General features: G+C 38.9%; 1 protein-coding gene across 5 annotated transcripts in view; it reads right to left on the minus strand.

The window, feature by feature from the left end:
• Positions 1-21,492, minus strand: part of HHAT (hedgehog acyltransferase) — a 357,081-nt gene that overhangs the window by 250,435 nt on the left and 85,154 nt on the right. For all 5 annotated transcript variants that reach the window (XM_003273028.2, XM_012506702.2, XM_012506700.2 and 2 more), the window contains one exon: positions 18,195-18,366. In XM_003273028.2, coding sequence (XP_003273076.2) covers positions 18,195-18,366 — 172 coding nt within the window. The remainder of the gene's footprint in view (positions 1-18,194; positions 18,367-21,492) is intronic.

The raw sequence follows: 21,492 nt of genomic DNA on the forward strand, positions 1-21,492 counted from the left end.
GGCCTAACCCTTACTGTCAAAGGGAAATTGAGTTACTCCTACACAATGGAGGCAGGAGGAACATAAATGAAACTTGGGGGATTTTGTGGGGTATCACCTAGTATTGCCATGTCTACTGGTTAATGGAAGACAACAGCAGGACTTGCAATGGCTTAGACCTGTGAAGAATTAAAATTTGGATCACACCAGAGTTAAGAACCCCAACAGCAGAAGTACTAACTGAAGACAAAAAGAACACGGAATGAAGGGGAAAGTCACAAACCCCCTGATCAGGCACAGTAATTGCTCTATCCCCATCAAAATACCAATGACAGTCTTCACAGAAACAGAAAAAACAATCCTAAAACTCATATGGAACTGCAGAAGACCCCGAATAGCCAAAGCAACCCTGAGCAAAAAGAACGAAGTTGAAGGTAGCACACTATCTGACTTCAAAATATACTGCAAAGCTATAGAAACCAAATCAATCATGGTACTGGCATTAAAAAAAAGAAATACAGATCAATGAAATAGGATAGAGAACCCAGATATAAATCCATGCATACACAGTGAACTCATTTTCAGCAAGGGTGCCAAGAACATACAATAGGCAAAGGGCACTCTCTTCAATAAATGGTGCTGGGAAAACTGGATAACCACATGCAGAAGAACAAAATTAGACCTCTATCTCTCACCATATACAAAAATTAATTCAAATCACACTAAAGACTTACATCCAAGACCTGAAACTATGAAACTGCTAGAAGAAAACATTGGGAAAATACTCCAGGACACTCATCTGGGCAAAGATTCTAGGCGAGGCCTCAAAACCACAGGCAACAAAAGGAAAAACAGATAAATGGATTACATCAAGCTAAAAAGTTTCTGCACAGCAAAAGAAACAATCAACAAAGTGAAGAGACATCCCACAGAATGGGAGAAAATATTTACGGACTATCTAACAAAAGATTAATAACCAGAATATACAAGGAGCTCAAACAACTTGACAGCAAAAAAAGAAAGAATCCAATTTAAAAATGGACAAAACACCTAAAAGAAATTTCTCAAAAAATGACACAAATGGCCAAAAAATATATGAAAAAGTGCTTAACACAACTAATCATTACAGAAATGCAAATCAAAGCCACAATGCGATATCATCTCACCCCAGTTAGGATGGCTTTTATCAAAAAAATAACAGATGCTGGTGAAGATGTAAAGAAAGGGGAAACCTCATACACTGCTGGTGGGAATGTAAATTACTACAGCCACTATGAAAAACAGTATAAAAACTCCCCCCAAAAAACAAAAATAGAACCACCATATGATCCAGCAATTCCACTACTAGATATACACCCCATAGAAAGGAAATCAACAGGTCAAAGCAATATCTGTACTCCCCATGTATATTGCAGCATTATTCACAATAACCAAAATATGAAATCAACCTAAATGTCCATTAATGGAGTTAAAAAATTGAAATAGATACACAGTGGAATATTATTCAGCCATAAAAAAGAATGAAATTCTGTCATTTATAGAAACATGAATGGAACTGGAGGTCATTATGTTAAGTGCAATAAGCCAAGCACAAAAAGATAAACATTCCATGTTCTCACTCACATGTCAGAGATATAAAAGTGAATCTCATCAAGATAGAGTAGATTGGTGATTTACCAGAGGCTGGGAAGGGTAAGCAGGAGGAGAGGATGAAGATAGGTCGATTAATGGGTACACATATACACTTAGAAGACAGAAGACCTGCTGTTCAATAGATCAACAAGGTAACTATAGTTAACATTAATTGATTGTACATTTCAAAACAGCAAGAAAATAATTCAAACGTTCCTAGCATTTAAAAAGGTAAATAAGGCAATGGAGATCTCAATTACTCTGATTATATGAATCTATCAAATTATCACATATACCCCCAAAATATGTACATTATATATCCATTTTAAAAGTTAAAACCATTACCTGTATTTTCTTATTTTCTGTGTAATGCATTTACATGTAAATTTTGACTAATATTTCTCTTCATTCCCATCTCTTTCCCCTTCTATTTAATATAAAGTGTGTCAATGGTAGCTAACTCTACAACTGAGCCCACAGTTGTAGGATATTAACATTATGACCAAACTTCAGGAGATGTGGACACTCCCTTGAGCCCGCTGAGAGCCTGGACTTGAATAGCTACTTGGGGAAAGAGATGTGTGTATTTTCAGCTGTATAAGAGATAGTGTGTGTCTTCCTGAAGGTGTTCAGTCTGTGGTATACCACTTGAGGACTATATCTAATAACATTTCCTTGCTTAAACTTAAACCTTGTTTGAACTCAGCAGACATGGAAAGGAGCTGCTCAGTATCGTCTTCCTGAACATTCCTGCATATTAAGAGAATTCAGCCTCCCACTGGCCTTCAGAAAGCTATAATCATTATCACATTTCCCACTAGTTTCTGATTGCTTTTAATTACTGAAAGCAGAAACATTTAAAATTTCCCCCAAATTACGTCTATTTTCTCACGTCTGATTATTCTTCAACCCTGGTCTATATTCCCCAAAATGAACAGTGGCAACCATGACCAAAGTCAATCATGACTCATTTGCCAAAACTGAAACAGACTCTCTTCAGTCCCCTCTTACTTGGCCTCGCTTCAACTTCTGATAAATTGTGCACCTCCTTCTTTTTTAAACCTTCACAAGACACTTGTTTACTTCCTCATTAATTAATATTCCTTCTGATTCATTGATGGCCCTCTTTTTCTATCTACCTGTCAAATATTAGTGTTCTCTAAAGTTCTATCCTTCCAGTAAGATACGTCTAATGCAGGTGCTGGGCCAGCCACAGCAGAGGCAGAGGTAACCCCATGTAGACTGGCACAACACTGGTGTGGACAACATCCACAGCCCAATGCCCTGCCCAGGCAGTGCTCAGGGAGCAGATCTTCCTGCAGCCTGGCCTCCACCTGAGAGCCTGATTACAGCAGCTCTAACCCTCACTAGAAATTGAAGGAGAAGGTTAAAATTAATAATCATCATCAACATCACCCTGAAAAGAGAGAAAAATAAATGGGAAGAAAATTTTACTTTGATATCTCCAGGAGAGGATTAAGGGAAATGAAAGAAAGACAAATGTCGCCCTGTTGCCATGGAGCTCCCAATGTCCTCTCAATCACAGTGAGTAGCAACGGAGCCCTGACAGACAAGCAGCCACCACTGCTTTTTCCACCCCCACCAGGAGAGGATTGAACACCTTCCATGGAGTATGTGAATATCTCTCTCCTTTGATTAACCACATCAAATCAATCCCACGAGAAACAACCTCTATTTATATTCTCTATTTGTTAACTTTGCAGCGATCTCTTTTTGGAACAATAATGTACGATGCATGATTTCCCTTTGCTGCCTTATGCAAAATCTTGCATCAATCACTCATCTGGATATCTGGCTGCTCACACTAACACCAATCTGATGTCAATTGCCAGGCAGAATCCCTGTGAAATTTTACTTCACCTGAACCTGCACGTGAAGTACTCATTAAGCACCTGTGCTGTGAGTGTTGCAGGAGAAAGACCCCAGAGGCAGTGGCATAGGCACATCTCTAAAGCAGCTCTCACTCAGCTTGTGGTGTTCAGAGGGGGTCATTCCTGGACAGGGTAGAATGTTACCCAGTCCTGAGATTTAGAGATGAAGGATCTGTTGTAGATCTTCTTCCATGTAAGACAAAGAGGCATCTTTTACTGTCTGTGCTGCTGCCTCACACTTAACTGCAACTTTTGGATGGAAAAAAGGGCCATCGTGGAAGGAGAGCCCTACCATCGAGAGGTTAAAAGTGACAGAATAAAAAAATTACAGTATCTCTGTATGAGTTCAGAAGGAAATCAGAGGCTGCCACCAGGGCCCAAAGCCCACATGCCTTTATGCTTATTTTATCTTTCTGAACATCTCAAGAAGGATTAGCACCAAAACCTCGAAGCTGAAGGTGCCCATGTGCTGGAAAGAAAGGGGGTGTTTGCCATGCTATACTCCACACCATGGCAGCCTGGAGAGACGGAGACCCTGAGGAGCGGCCTGGAGATGGCAAGTCCACCAGAAGGAAAAAAGATGCAGTCAGGACCCCCTGGGCTATGTGACAGCAAGGCCATCTGAGACTACATGGCAGTTAAGTCATCACTTAACACAACTAAAGCAGCATATTAGCTTCTGCCTCTATTTTTTCACCTTTGATTTATTCTGTAACCCTGGTCTTTAGTTCCCCAAAATGAACGACATCAACCATGACCAAAGTCAACTATGACCTCCCATTTGCCAAAATGAAAGATTCTCTTAAATCCGCTCTTCCGCAGCCTCTTTTCAACCTCTGATAAATTGAGCTTTCTTCTTGCAACCTTCACAAAACCATTGGCTTCCTCCTTTGTTTATTAACATTCCTTCTCATTCGTTACTGACTCCTCTTTTTCGGCTCACCTCTTAAACTTTAGCATTCCCTAAAGTTCTATATTTGGCCTCGTTTATTCTCATTCTACACATTTTTCAAAGAAGTCCTTTCACTTTTGTGGCCTCAGTTATCACATGTGTGCAACAGTTCCCACGTACCTGTCTCCATCGCCAATCCCACTCCTGAGCTCCAGTCACATCTAACTATATAGTTGTTCTCTGTATCCCTGGGGAATTGGTTCCCAGAACCCCTACAGATACCAAAATCCATGGATGCTCACTTTTCAGGGACACTTTTGAGAATGAAAGGAACTATTAATAATGGTATCGGGAGAACAGATATAGGACTGCAAAATGGGATATTTGGTCACTCTACAAATCATAAGCCTCAAATTAATTAAGAGTGGAATAAAACAATTATAACATTTAAATCTTCTATTTTCTTGGCTGCCTATTATACTACTTTTCAAATTTTCCAATTTGAAACACTACACTGCTACTTTGTATTCAGAAGTAGTTGCTCTAATACAAAGTACTGGCTGCCTCCCAAACAACTCTCTTCCCCCAATCCTTGCCATTGGAAAGGGAATTTCATTCCAGTGTCCAACCTCTTCCCCATAGTAACCTGGAAGAAATTCCTGGTTACAACTAATCATGGGATGATTATAATATGGCCATGTGACCCAGATGATGCAGTTATGGCCACAAGGTACATAAAGGGGGAAGCTGCTGGAGATGCTTCTTGTGAGATTTCTTCCTTCTTAAAAACAGGGATAGTGGAATTTCCATTTCTGGCAATATAACAGATTGTCCCATCTTGAAAATCATGCCAGTGGAGAACACCTAAGAAATGCTAAATGAAATATGTGAAAGCATCTTTTTCAAATATATACTTGAGCTGTTTGGAAAAGTCCTTGGAGACCAAAAATATATATATGAAGCAAGAGGAGAAAAATGGGTGAGTGGTCGTGCATGTCTTTACCCTGGTAGAAACTGCCAGGCTGCAAAGACCTAGGCTTTGCTTTCCACCAGCCACATGTGGGGACAGGTGGCAGTCCTGGGAGCCCATACACGCAGGAGGTTAGAGTGACAGCCCACATAAATCCAGATTTCCAAAACCCCAAATTCCCATTGCCTGTGTGTCCCCTCAAAACCCCAAGCCAGAAATTTAAGTGGCACTATATTGGTAATAACTTCAAGCACCTGGCAGAAATAAACCTAAATATTCTCTGGATGAATGTATTCCAAACACAGACACCAAAGAATTCCCAAGGACAAAGCAGCAATTAACATGGGCTCACAATCAAACATCCCAAAATATGGGTGAGAACTGACAGAAGTAAAATGGATAATCAGACTAACAAAGATTGCAGATGTAGAATTACCAGCTATAGAATATAAGATAAATATGTTTATCATGTTTGAAAACATAAGAAGTAAACTTGAAAGAATATGCAAGGAAAAGAAACTATAAGACCTCACAGATACAAAAATGCATCAGAGAGAACTTATAAATATAAAAAATAGGACTGGTAAATCAAAAAGACAAAAAGCAAATTCAAAATTAGAAGAATTTAACCAAATATCAAATCAGTAATATGAACACACATTAAAAAGCGTTATTTCAAATGGCTTTTGAATACAGAGCACTCGGTATACCTCTAAGACAAAAAAGAACTGAAATGATTCTTAAATGTCAGTGATTTTTTGCCAAAATGTTGAGCATTATAATTTTGAAACTACTCATAGTGTCACCACAAATAATATGCTCATGTAATTAGAAACTATGATCTTCATTAATAAAGAGAAAAGGTACAAGTATAAAATCAAAGTTGCTAAGAAAAAACATAGTAATGTTAAATCTGAATTTAAAATCTCAGTATGAACTCACATTTTATAAAACTCATGTTTTTATAAAACCATATTCCCCAGGTCTACTTGCTGGAAGTTTTCAGGCCTCCGAACAATAACACCCCTGTAGTAATGGACAGACTCGGATCTTGGCTCCTAAATATAATTCCCCCACTAAAAGGAACCAAGGATCCTTTGAGGATTTGGCTGATTCCAATACAGGGCTAAGGAAAATAAAAGGTGAGCACTGGGATATCTTTCAGTTCCAGAAACTAAGGAAACAGAGGCAAATAAAGGCTAATCAAGAGAACACAGAAGCCAGCTTGACCAAATTTGGGACAATTTTAGCATCCAAAAGGAAAATTACTACATTGAATTGTAAAATATAAAATTATTTGACACTACTATTGAAGGAGAATATTTCACTGAACTCCTTATTCTATAAAATGATGTTTAAAGAGGAACGATTACACATTTGCCCTGGCTTTTTATGAGAAACTGTATTCAGCTCCAGTTTATGATGGAAAAGTCTTCTTTACAGAAGAATGCCAGCTATCAAATGCAAGCATAATGATAGATTTGGAAAATCAGCATTTCAAACTCCCACTTAAAAAACTGATTCAAGCAAGTTTCACCAAAAAATGTTAAAACTATTCACTATTTTCCAGGTTATTGGGGAAGAAGATATTCAGATAGCACTGAATTAACACCTCACATGTTGCTTGCTAATTGCAAAGTGATAAATGTACCTTTACAAGGGAGAGATCGGGCACCACCACCATACGCAAGTGATTTGACTTAGCGATGCAAACAGAGGGGACCAACTGACATTATACACATCACACAGATACAATATGAAGCATACGGCATTCTATATGAAGTTATTTTTGCAAAAAAAAATTGTTTTATTAAATCAGGACTCTAGAGGATCTAGATCTAACTTTCAGTTTACAGAAACAGATGGGATAGAAGAACAAATTTAAGAATAACACAATTTTAAAAAGTCAAATCCAGTGTGTGGGACATTCTATAAGACAATAGGTCTGGACTCCTCAAAAAGTCATATCATTTTAAAACATGGTTGAACTATTCTAGATCAAAGTAGACTAATAGACATGAAACCAAATGATGCATTTGGCTGATTCTGGGTTGACAAAATAGCTTTAAAATACATTTGGAGACAACTAGGAAAATGTGAAGATAGACTAGATATTAGATATTAGAAAAGTACTATTATCAAGTGTGATACGTAATTGTAGTTAGGTAGGAGAATGTTACTTGGGGGCAAAAATTAACAACTGTTGGATCTACATGGTGGATCCATTGTGCTTGTTATATAATTCCTTCAAACATTCTAGATATTTAAAATTTCTCATAAGAATTGGGGAAAAGTTTAAGTATCACCTTATGACGTCATAGGTGATATGATAGGTATTATGGCTAAAAATAATTAACCTCTTAAATCTATGAAGCTTTTTCTTTTGCCAGGGGGAGGAGGGGTGGGTGGGGAGGAGTGGGGGACACAGTCTCACTCTGTTGCCCAGGCTGCTGGAGTGCAGTGGTGCGATCATAGCTCACTGCAGCCTTGGGCTCAAGTGATTCACCCATCTCAGCCTCCTGAGTAGCTGGCACTACTGGCACACACTACCACCCTGGCTAATTTTTGTATTTTCCGCAGAAATGGGGTTTTGCCATCTTGCCCAGGCTGGTCTCAAACTCCTGGACTCAAGCCATCCACTCGCCTTAGCCTCCCCAAAGTGCTGGGATTATAGGCATGAGTCACCACACCTGGCCCATGAAGCTTTTTTATTTAACTTTTAGTTTATAAGAAACAGAAGGGATAAAGGAATATGCTAAATGACATTATAAGAAGCCAGGTGACAGAACATTCTGTAAGGCAACTGGCCTGGTCCCTTCAACAAGCTGGTGTCATAAAAAGGGATGGTGCTAAATAAGACAGACTTAAGGAACAAAACAACTAGATCCAATGTGTAGTCCTAGATTGGATACCAGCTTGGCCAAAGCAGATATAAAGGACCTTAGTAAAATTTGATTACTGTCTGGGTATCAAACAAGAATGAAAATTTAGTAATGTGAAAGGATAGAGATCATTTAACTAAAATGAATCTTAGACTACAAAATTATATATATATATATATATATAGTATAAGCTCATTTGGAGGAAAACATAAATGTGTGTATAAAGAACTATAGGAAAAAAACGATGTGGAAGGACAAGTATTAAGAGTTTATCAGTAGTGATCTCTGGGTAGACAATACAATGCTTCCACTGTAAAACTGTGGATGGACGGATATGAAAAACAGAAAAAAGCAAGGATTGTAATCCTAATTTCTGACAAAACAGACTTTAAACCAACGAAGTTCAAAAAAGACAATGAAGGGCATTACATTATGGTAAAGGATTCAACTCAACAAGAAAATCTAACTGTCCTAAATATATATGCACCCAACACAGGAGCACCCAGATTCATAAAACAAGTTCTTAGAGACCTTCAGAGAGACTTAGACTCCCCCATAATAGTGGGAGACTAACACACCGCTGACAATATTAGACAGATCATCTAGACAGAAAATTAAAGATATTTAGGACCTGAACTCAGCACTAGATCAAATGGACCTGATAGATATCTGCAGAACTTTCCACCCAAAAACAACAGAATATACATTCTTCTCATCACCACATGGCACATACTCTAAAATCAATCACATAATCGGAAAACGCTCCTCAGCAAATGCAAAAGAACTGAAATCATAACACAGTCTCTTGGACCACAGCACTATCAAATTACAAATCAAGGCTAAGAAACTCACTCAAAACCATATAATTACATGGAAATCGAATGACCTGCTCCTGAATGACTTTTGGGTAAATGATGAATTTAAGGCAAAAATTAGCAAGTTCTTTCAAACTAACCAGAATAAAAATACAACATACCAGAGTCTCTGGGACACAGCTAAGGCAATGTTAAGAGGTAAAGTTATGGCACTAAATGCCCACAAAAAAGTTAGAAAGATCTCAAGTTAATAACCTAACACCAAAACTAAAAGAACTAGAGAATCAAGAACAAACCAATCCCAAAGCTAGCAGAAGACAAGAAATAGCCAAAATCAGAGCTGCGTTGAAGGGATTAGAGACTTGAAAGGTCAGTGAATCCAGGAACTGGTTTTAAAAAAAATTAATAAAATAGACCACTAGCTAGACTAATAAAGAGAGAAGATTCAAATGAACACAATAAGAAACAAGGCGGATATAACCACTGACCCCACAGAAGTACAAACAACCATCAGAGAATATTATTAATATGTCAAACTAGAAAATCTAGAAGACAGTTATCATTTCCAGGACACATACACCCTCCCAAGACTGAACCAGGAAAAGAACTGAATTCCTAAACAGAACAATAAGGAGCTCTGAAATTGAGGCAGTAATAAATAACTCACCAACCAAAAAAAGCCTAGGACCAGATGGATTCACAGCTGAATTCTACCAGATGTACAAAAAAGAGCTGGTGTCATTCCTACTGAAACTATTCCAAAAAATTGAGGAGGAGAGATTCCTACCTAACTCATTCTATGAGGCCAGCATCATCCTGATACCAAAACCTGGCAGAAATACAAAAAAAGAAAACTTCAGGCCAATATCCTTGTGCACATCAGTGCAAAAATACTCAACAAAATACTGGCAAACTGAATCCACCACCACACTAAAAAGCTTATCCACCACAATCAAGTAGGCTTTATCCCTGGGATGCAAGGTTGACTCAACATATGCAAATCAATAAATGTAATTAATTACAAAAACAGAAATAAAGACAAAAACCACATGATTATCTCAATAGATGCAGAAAAAGCTTTCAATAAAATACAACATCCATTCATGGTTAAAAACTCTCAATAAACTAGGTATTAAAGGAATATACCTCAAAAGAATAAAAGCCATCTATGACAAACCCACAGCCAACATCACACTGAACGGGCGAATGCTGGAAGCATTCCCCTTGAAAACTGGTATAAGATAAGGATGCCTTCTCTTACCGCTCCTATTCAACATAGTATTGGAAGTTCTGGCTGGGGCAATTAAGCAAGAGAAAGAAATAAAGTGTATCCAAATAGGAAGAGAAGAAGTAAAACTACCACTGTTTGTAGGTGACATGATCCATGTTGAGAAAATGCCATCGTCTCAGCCCGAAAGCTTCATAAGCTGATAAGCAACTTCAGCGAAGTCTCAGGATACAAAATCAATGTGCAAAAATCACTAGCATACCTATATACCAACAACAGTCAAGCTGAGAGCCAAATCAGCAACAAACTACCATTCACAACTGCCACAAAAAGAATAAAATACCTAGCAATGCAGCTAACTAGGGAAGTGAAAGATAGCTACAAGGATAACTACAACCCACTGCTCAAAGAAACCAGAGATGATACAAAACAAATGGAAGAACATTCCATGCTCATGGATGGGAAGAATCAATATCGTGAAAATGGCCATACTGCTCAAAGCAATTTATAGATTCAATGCTATTCCTATTAAACTACCATTGACATTCTTCTCACAGAACTAGAAAAAACTATTTTAAAATTCATATGGAACCAAAGAAGAGCCCATATATCCAAGGCAATCCTAAGCAAAAAGAACAAAGCTGGAGGCATCACCCTACCCAACTTCAAACAACACTAAAGGGCTATATTAACCAAAACAGCATGATACTGATACAGAAACCGACACACAGACTGATGAAACAGAATAGAGAACCCAGAAATAAGGCCACACACGTACAACTATATGAACTTCAACACACCTGGCAAAAACAAGCAATGGGGAAATAATTCCCTATTCAATAAATGGTGCTGGGTACCTGGCTAGCCATATGCAGAAGACTAAAACTGGACCCCTTCTTTATAGCACATACAAAAATTAACCCAAGATTGATTAAAGACATAAATGTAAAACCCAAAACTATAAAAACCCTGGAAGACAATCTAGGCAATACCATTTGGGACACAGGCAGGGCAAAGACTTCCTGACGAAGAGGCCAAAAGCAATTGCAACAAAAGCAAAATTGACAAATGGGATCTAATTAAAGAGCTTCTGCACAGCAAAACAAACTATCAACAGAGTAAACACACAACCTACAAAATGGGAGAAAACTTTTGCAAACTATGCATTTGGCAAAGGTCTAATGTCTAGCATCTCAAAGAACTTAAACAAATTTACAAGAAAAAATAAACATCTCATTAAGTAATGGGCAAAGGACATAAACAGACTTTTCAAAAGAAGACATACATGTGGCCAAGAATCATGTGAAAAAAAAGCTCAGCATCACTGATCATTAGAGAAATGCAAATCAAAACCACAATGAGATCCCATCTCATACCTGTCAGAATGGCTGTTATTAAAAAGTCCAAAAATAACAGATGCTGGCTAGGTTGTGGAGAAAAAGGGACACTTATACACTGTTGGTAAGAGTGTAAATTAGGTCAACCATTATAGAAGACAGTGTGGCAATTCCTGAAAGACCTAAAGACAGAAATACCATTTGACCCAGCAATCCCATTACTGAGTATATACTGAGAGGAATATAAATAGTGCTATTACAAAGACACACTCATGTATGTTCATTGCAACACTATTCACAATAGCAAAAACATGGAATCAACCTAAATGCCCATCAATGATGGCCTGGATAAAGAAAATGTGGTACATGTACACCATCGAATACTAAGCAGCCGTAAAAAAGAACAATATAATGTCCTTTGCAGGGACTTGGTTGGAGCTGGAGGCATAGAAGCGAACAACATGCACTGGGACCTATCATGGGGTGGAGGGTGGGAGGGGGGAGAAGATCAGGAAAAATAACTAAAGGGTACTCGGCTTAATAGCTGGGTGATGAAATAATCTGTACAAAAAAAAAAACCCATGGCACAAATTTACCTATGTAATAAACCTGCACACATACCCCTGAACTTAAAGAGTTAAAAAAAAAAAAAAAAAAGAAAAACCTAAAGATTCTACCAAAAAAACTATTTGAATTGATAAACAAATTCAGTAAAGTTGCAGGGTACAATTATACAAAGATCAGTATACACAAACAGTGAACTAAAGAAATCAAGAAGGCAATCCCATTTCCAATAGCTACAAAAAGGTAAAATAACTAGGAGTAAATTTAACTAAGGAGGTGAAGACCTTCACAAGGAAAACTGCAAAATGCTGACGAAAGAAATACGAACATTGAAGAGGATACAAACAAATGGAAAAACATCCCATGCTCATGGATTGAAAGAATATTGTTAAAATGACAATACTACTCAATGCAATTTATAGATTTAATACAATTCCTATCAAAATACCAGTAACACTCTTCACAGAAATAGAAAAAAAAAAAAAAAAAAAAAACCTAAAATTTGTGTGGAACCGCAAAAGATCCTGACTAGCCAAAGCAATTCTGAGCAAAAAGAACAAAGCTGGAGTCAGAACACTGCCAGACCTCAAAACATACTACGAAACTGTAGTAACCAAAACAGCATGGTACTTGCATAGAAACAGGCATGTAGATCAATACAAAAGAATAGAGAACCCAGAATTAATCCACATATCTACGGCCAACTGATTTTTGACAAAGATGCCAAAAACACTCATTAAGGAAAGGACAGTTTGTTCAACAAATGGTACTGAGAAAACTGGATACCCATATGCAGAAGAATGGAACCAGACCCCCACCTCTCACCCTCAAAAGGGATCAAAGACCTACGTGTATACCTGAAGCAATAAAAATACTAGAAGAAAGCACTGGGAGAATCCATCAGGACACTGGTCAGGGAAAGATTTTATAAATAAGACTTCTAAAGCACAGGCAACAAAAACAAAAATAAACAAATGGGATATATCAAACTAAAAAGCTTCTGCAAAGCAAAGGAAACAATAGAGTGAAAAGACAACTTACAGAATAGGAGAAAATATTTGCAAACTACTTATCCAACAGGGGATTAATATCCAGAATATACGAGGAACTCAGACATCTTAACAGCAAACAAAACGATCTGATTTAAAAATGGGCTAATGATCTGAACAGATATTTTCTCAAAAGAAATGGTCAACAAATATGTGAAAAGCTCAATATCACTAATCATCAGGGAAATGCAAATCAGAACCACAATGAGATATCATCTCACCCCAGAGTTAGGATGACTATTATGAAAATGGCCAAAAAAAAAAAAACAAATGGTGATGAGGATGCAGAGAAAAGTGAATTCTTACACATTGTTGGTGGGAATGCAAACTAGTATAGCCACTATGGGGAACAGTATGGAAGTCCTTCAAAAAACTACAAATGGAACTACCATATGATCCAGCAATCCCACTACTGTGAATTTATCCAACAAAAAGGAGATCGCTGTATTCAAGAGACATCTATACCCCATGTTTACTGTAGCACTATTCACAACAGCCAAGATATGTAATCAACCTAGGGGTCCAACAACAGATAAATGGATAAAGAAAATGTGGTATTTAAAGCCGGGCGTGGTGGCTTGTGCCTGTAATCCCAGCACTTTGGGAGGCCGAGGCAGGCAGATCACTTTAGGTCAGGAGTTCGAGACCAGCCTGGCCAACATGGTGAAACCCCGTCTCTACTAAAAATATAAAAATTAACTAGGTGGGGTGGTGGGCACCTGTAATCCCAGCTACTCAGGAGGCTGAAGCAAGAGAATCACTTGAAACCAAGAGGTGGAGGTTGCAGTAAGCTGAGGTCATGCCACTGCACTCCAGCCTGGGCGACGGAGCAAGACTCTGTCTCAAAAAAAAAAAAGAAAATGTGGTATTTTTACACCATGGAATACCATGCCACCATAAAAAAGAATGAAATTTCGTCGTTTGAGGCAACGAAGATGGAACTGGGGGACATTCTGTTAACTGAAATAAGCTAGAAACAGAGAGTTAATACCACATGTTCTCACTCATAGGTGGAAGCTAATAAATGTTCATACAGAAGTGAAAAACCAGAAGAGAAAATACTAGAAGCTGGAAACGGAGGGATAGGGAGAGATTTGTTAAGAGATACAAAATTACGGTAGGTAGAAGGAATAAGTTCTCGTGTTCTATAGCACTGTAGGATGACTAGAGTTAATAATATATCACATAGTTTCAAATAGCTAGAAGGAAAATACTGAATGTTCCCAACACAAAGAAATGATAACTATTTGTGGTGATGGATATGCTAATTACCCTGATCTGATCACCACACATTGTATGTATCAAAACATCACTATGTACCCCATGAGTATGTACAATTATTATTTGTCAATTTAAAAAATTATTTTGGATGGTTTATATTTTATCAGTATATGATGCAAATGTACACAATAACCAAAGATTATTTTTAACTTTAAAAGCTTTAGAAGAAAATGGAGAATAATTTTATCATCTTGGAGTAGGAGATAATTATTTCTGAAAGACCCAAAAAAGTAAAAATGATAAATAAAAATGACTAAATGCAACTACATTAAAATAAAGCCTTTTATGTTGTCAAAAAACAACATAAAAACATTAGAAGTCAAACCACAAACCAAAAGATGTCAATATTTGCAACTACACACGACTTTTTAAAATAATATAAATTTTATGAATCCATAAGAAAAAGACAGAAATCCCATTAGAAAAATAGGCAAAAGTTAACAGTTATTTCATTAGAAATTATATACCAGGCCAGGCACAGTGGCTCATACCTGTAATCCCAGCAATTTGGGAGGCCAAGGTGGGTGGATCACTTGAGGTCAGGAGTTGGAGACCAGCCTGGCCCACACGGTGAAACCCCGTTTCTACTAAAAATACAAAAATTAGCTGGGCATGGTGGTGCACGCCTGTAATCCCAGCTACTTGGGAGGCTGAGGCATAGAATTGCTTCAACTCAGGAGGTGGAGGTTGCAGTGAGTTGAGATCGCCCCACTGTACTTCAGCCTGGGTGACAGAGTGGGACTGTCTCGAAAATAATTAAGAAATGATATACCAAAGTCCTTTAAGCCTATGAAAAGATGCTCAAATTTATTAGTAACCAAGGAAAGGCAAATTAAAACTATGAGATAAAATTCACACCCACCGGATTGTCAAAATTAAAAGATATGTGAATTAATTTCTGGGTTCTCTATTCTTTTATATTGATCTATGTGCCTGTTTTTATGCCAGTACCATGATGTTTTGGTTACTACAGCTTTGTAGTATATTTTGAGGTCTGGCAGTGTTCTGACTCTAGCTTTGTTCTTTTTGCTCAGATTGCTTTGGCTATTCAGGATCTTTTGTGGTTCCACACAAATTTTAGGTTTTCTTTTTTCTATTTCTGTGAAGAATGTCACTGGTATTTTGACAGGGATTGTATTAAATCTATAAATTGCTTTGAGTAGTATCAAGTGTTGGTGAGAATTTCAGACAATGGAAACACATTGCCAAGAAGAGCATAAATTGGTTTAGCCAAATTAAAAAATAATTCTTATAAATCTGAACAAATATACTACCCACAACACTTATTTCAAAATACATATATATTTGAGCAATGTTTGACAAACTCTGGATAGTGACTCACTCAATTCAGAGATTTCGAACCAATATTTTAAAACAGAATAATATGGAACCGAAAATATCAGTCAGTATTCATTGCAGGTGGTTCAAGATAAAGTATGGCTTTGTGAGAGTTTACACACACACACAGACATGCATACACTCATGCACACACCTGTAATGCAAAATGTATTTCTTACTGTGGGTAATGTGCCAAAGAGTTTGAAAGTTATGGCCCTACAGGGAAACCCTTACACATGAGCTCCAAGAGACACAGAAATGGCATCATATGGAATAGCAAAACCCTGTAAAAACCTCAAATGTCCTCATATATGTAGAATGGAAAAATAACTTCCTGTATATGGATACACTGGAATGCTATACAGTGGTGAAAATAAGTGGTACCTAGTTACATGTATTAACGTGAATGCTTCTCAAAAACATAATGTTAAACAAGAAAACCAAGTCACAGAACATACATACCAAGTATGAATCTATGCATACGAAGAGGTGTTAATATATGCAATTTTAAGGATTTAACTGTGGTGAAAGTACAACGAAAAAGAAGAAAAGGATAAACACAATATTCAGGTTATCTTTTCAGAGAGGGTAATAGAGCCTGATGGGATTAGGAGTACAAACTAAGGGCTTCTACGATTCTGGTTAGTTCTTAAGCTGAATGGTAGACATACAAAAGGTGTGTTGGTGACATCAGAGTCACATAATTTACTACCCCTAGAGCTGATCTTAACTATCATTGTTATATGGAGTAACTTCCTTATTGTTTAAGCCCCATTTTGAGTTGTGTCTTCCATTGCTTTTAGTTTAAAAACCCTCAAGCTGAAACAGTCCCTTAGTTTATATCACGTACAACTGGGATCTGACTTAGTATAAGCTATCATTTAATCATATTCTGCTTGTCTAATTGTATCATAAAACCTTACAATATTAGCAACCCCAAACTATAAAAAATTTTGTTTGGAAGAAAGAGACTATCATTAAACTAGCTTAGCATTTTTTCTATCTTAAAAGGTTTCTTCCTTGGAAACATTCTGATTAAGTACGTGTGACACCAAGAACAATCAAGATTTGTTTAAGAAGATCTATGAAATGTTAAACAGATAAGGAGGGAGTCGGGCTTGTACTCTTGCTGGAGTGCAGAGCTGGAGGTCAGAGCACAGGCAGAAGTCAGCCACTGCGGGAGTCCTCAAAAGGACAGAGAACAAGGAAGTGAAGAGATTTTATTCAGAAAAGGGCGTGGGCTCTGCTGTTTTGGCCAGAGGAATAAAGAACAGTGGTTTCTCCACAGACAAACCCTATACTGGAGACAAGCCCTGCTGAGGAAGTAAGACTTCCATGCCACCTCCCTGGCAGACACACAGGAAAGGGTAGATAAGAAAAGGGGATCTACAGAGGGAAATATACACACGCCACTTATTCTATCCCCCAGACACTGTATGAGGTACACCCTCAATGTGCAGCACTGCCTAATATCCTCCTATTATTCCACAAAGCTAAGTCTCCCTATTTTACAGATGAGGGTGCTGGAGCTCAGAGGTTAAGTAAACTGCCAAGGTTACCCACCAGTCATTGGTGAAGCTGAAACTCAAACCTACGGCTGTGTGATCCTGAAACTCATTCTTTTTTTGAGACAGAGTCACGCTTTGTCACCCAGACTGGAGTGTGGTGGCATGATCTTGGCTTACTGCAAACTCTGCCTCCCAGATTCAAGTGATTCTCCTGCCTCAGCCTCTCGAGTAGCTGGGATTACAGGTGTCTCTCACCACACCCAGCTAATTTTTGTATTTTTAGTAGAGACATGATTTCACCATCTTGGCCAGGCTGGTCTCAAACTCCTGACCTCAAGTGATCTGCCTGCTTCAGCTTCCCAAAGTGCCTGGATTACAGACATGAGCCACCACATCCAGCCTCATATTCTTTAATACCTTATGCACAAAGAACAAGGAAGACTGTGGAACAACTCAATCTTGGAGCATTCCTTCTTAGAATGAACTCAAAGCTGCCCCCGCAACTCCTGCCTTCTACTGCTAAACACAGTGTTGGCCACACTGTGAAGATGTGGACCCAGCTAAGCTCACAGTAGGATCCCCCTTACAGAGGAGAATGCCACCATTCTTGGTTCCTAGATGACAAGCACAGCCCTCACTTCCATCAACTACGTCAACCACTTCTCACATGCATAATCTTGGCCACAAGAGGAGTAGGTTAAAAAATAATAATAAAGAGGGTTTGCTCTAGGCACCTGCACCCCTGCTCACCCCCACTCCAGCTACACTCTGATGCTAACTGTTGGACTGTTGGGGCTCATCCCACTGTTGGTGATTCCCACAATTACCTAAGGTCCAACAAGAGACAGTCTCCAGGAGGGGGATGCTGCTGTAGATGGCGTGCACGTACATCAGGTGAGCCATCAGCTCGGCCAGCCACCACCAGCAAAGAAGGCGGCCCAGCCCCAGGGCCAGGACACACAGGCTGGCCTTCAGGGAGTCATGCTGCTGCTGCTGCATCTAAAGTGGAAACAAAAAGAGGTCATTAGATGGTGCCTTGATTTCTAAAACAGTCCCCTAGATAAGATTTTTCATAAACTTCCCACAAATATTATTGCTATGCCAGCTGACAGACAGTTGGTTTGGTTTGTCTTGGGAACACTCAATGTTCTTGGGTGGAAGAATCATATTTCAGCTTGAACACTGTCTCAAAATAAGAAAGGGGGATGGGGGTCAACAAGCTAGCCTAGTGCCAAGAACCAAAGACACGTTCTGCACTGATCCCTCCACTCCAGCATCAGCCCTGGAAAAACCCAAGCAGGGAGGGCAGCACTCGGTGTATTTTCCCCACTGGGAATTTGGAGTTTCTTTGGGCTACAGGTGCCACCCTGCCTGAATTCCTCTATCACCTACTCATGTCTGAGGCTGGTAAAAGCAGGTCCCAGTCACAGGAGACACAGGACTGGTAGAAGAGAAAGAGAAAAAGATGGGCTGAGAGCAAGGGAAAATGATGTGTGGGCATGTCATTTTCTGAGTTGTTTTTTGAAACATAGCAGACAGTATGCGGAACAAGTCTCTTGCTTAGTAGGCAGCAGAGCATAATAGTTAAGAATACAGACTTTAGAAAACGTAAAATAAGGTGGGGCATGGTGGCTCACACCTATAATCCCAGGACTTTGGGAGGCCCAGGTGGGCGGATCACCTGAGGTCAGGAGTTTGAGACCAGCCTGGCCAATATGGTGAAACCCCATCTCTACTAAAACTACAAAAATTAGCTGGGCGTGGTGTGGCACATGCCTGTAATCCCAGCTACTCAAGAGGCTGAGGCAGGAGAATGGCTTGAACCTGGGAGGCGGAGGTTGCAGTGAGCCAAGATCACGCCACTGCATTCTAGCCTGGGCGACACAGCAAGACTGTCTAAAAAACAAAACTAAACTAAACTAAAATAAGTCACTTTGGGTAGTTTTGCCACCAAAACAATATTGAGTTTCACTCCATAAACTCAGGCTGTTTTTCCATTTATCAGGTCTTCTTTAAATTTCTTTCAGCAATGTGTATAGTGTTCAGTGTACAAGTCTTGTACTTCTTTGATTAAAGTTAGTCCTAAATATTTTGTTCTTTTTGATGCTGTTGTAAACGGAATTTTCTTCTTTAAAAAATGGACTTTAGAGTCAGAGGATCAAGATCAAATTCTACCACAAACTACACAGCTGTGTGATCCTGAGCAAGTTACTTAACCTTTCAGAGTCTGGGTTTCCTCCTAAAGTAAAAAACATTGTTGCGATGATTAAATATGATGAAGTATGTGAAGTACTAAGTACAGTAACAGGCATACAAGAAGCACTGGATACTTGGTAGTTAATATCTATCATTAACCGCCTCCATGTGTGTCTTCCCATCCTTCCCATGTGGCATCCCAGACAACCAGCTACAGGGCAGCATTAGGAGACAGCTCAGAACCAAACACCAAAGGCAAGAGAGGGATGTTTTGATTATTCATAGATACAGATAGAAGCTACTGAGGGCATACTCAATACAGTAGACAACACAGACGAAAATTTTTAAAGCCCAGTTCTGTGGTCTCACCTCACTGCCTGCTGCTTAGAGATGCACAATAACTTAAAACACATAGATTCTAGAATTCGTAAACATGCTGGAAAATTTGAAGTGAATTCAATTTCATTCAGCCTTATACCCCTAAACAAATACAGGAAAACGAGAGAGAGCAGTAAGTTTTCTGGATCTCACAATGACAAGATTTTATTAAACTGAAAGCTCCCTTGAAATGCAGAGGACAGACTAACGCTAAATGTCAAGCTGCATCTGCACACATTAGCCGGTAGAGGAAATGAGCTTGATTTAGCATTTGACTATCAGGGCTCATGACATAAAGGCCCATTCCGTGAGGTACCTCCTTAGCTTCTCTCTCCTCCATCATCAGGGTGCTGTGGGACCCACTGCAGCCAGGAGAGTGGCAGGCACTGCCCCCAGCGGGGAAGAGAGAGCTACACAGCAGGGGATTTATTTTTATTCCATTTTCTAACATACATTCTTCCAGTCTCTCAAACTGTCCTCCCACAACAAGAAGCCAGGCTAAGAAATTTTGGTCGGCTCATTGGCATTACAATCATCTACACAAACAGCTTTCTCCCTTTTGCCATCTGCTTGGTTAACTATGCCCAGGAAAGCTTGTTGGTTTAACTTTTAAAATGTAAATTAGGCTGGGTACAGTGGCTCACATCTATAATCCCAGTACTTTGGGATGCGGAGGCAGGTGGATTACCTGAGGTCAGGAGTTCGAGACCATCCTGGCCGACATGGTGAAACCCTGTCTCTATTAAAAATACAAAAATTAGCTGAATGTGGTGGCACACACCTGTTATCCCAGCTACTCAGGAGGCTGAGGCAGGAGAATCATTTTAACCCGGGAGGCAGAAATTGCAATGAGCCAAGACTGTACCACTGCACTCCACCCTGGGTGACAAAGAGAGATTCTATCTCAAAAAAAAAAAAGAAAAAATTGGTAAAACTAACAGGAATTTCCCTTTTGCCTTTTGTTTCCCTCAGTTCACTTCAGGAAGATATTTTATGCAGCCATACCAATCTGCATTGTTAAGAAACAACAGTAACTGCTTTGGATAATTCATCTGGTTAGTGTTGACAGGAAGCAGAACTTGAGTTCTCCAAGAAGGAAGATTGGGGATCCTTGGGTATTTGCAGACTTGTATTGATCAAACCTAACTGCAATTACAGATGCACTAGTGACTCCAGGCAGACCCCTTTCTGGGCATAAACTGAGGATGGTTTTCATTTGCATCCTTACCTCAAGCATACATGCTCTGAGAGACCCTATGAAGTTTATGGCAGCAGATCTGTTACAAGCCAGTCAATCACTAAATCCTCAGTGCAGAAACACCTTTCTGCCAGATCATTCATGTTTATGTTAATAGATGAGAAGTTAAAAGGAAATAACCCAAATGTCCAACACTAGGGTGTTGGTTAAATGCATGTGTGTACCTCAATATTATATAGTCATGAAAACTATTTTTATTCAATGTGCATAAAATAATCCAAGGCTGGAAAGATATACACCAAATGTCAAAAGTGGTCATCTTTGGATGGTGAGAGTTTAATTATTTTTGACAA

This window comes from Nomascus leucogenys, chromosome 5 (genome assembly GCF_006542625.1).
Source record: "Nomascus leucogenys isolate Asia chromosome 5, Asia_NLE_v1, whole genome shotgun sequence".
Classification (NCBI taxonomy): Eukaryota; Metazoa; Chordata; class Mammalia; order Primates; family Hylobatidae; genus Nomascus; species Nomascus leucogenys.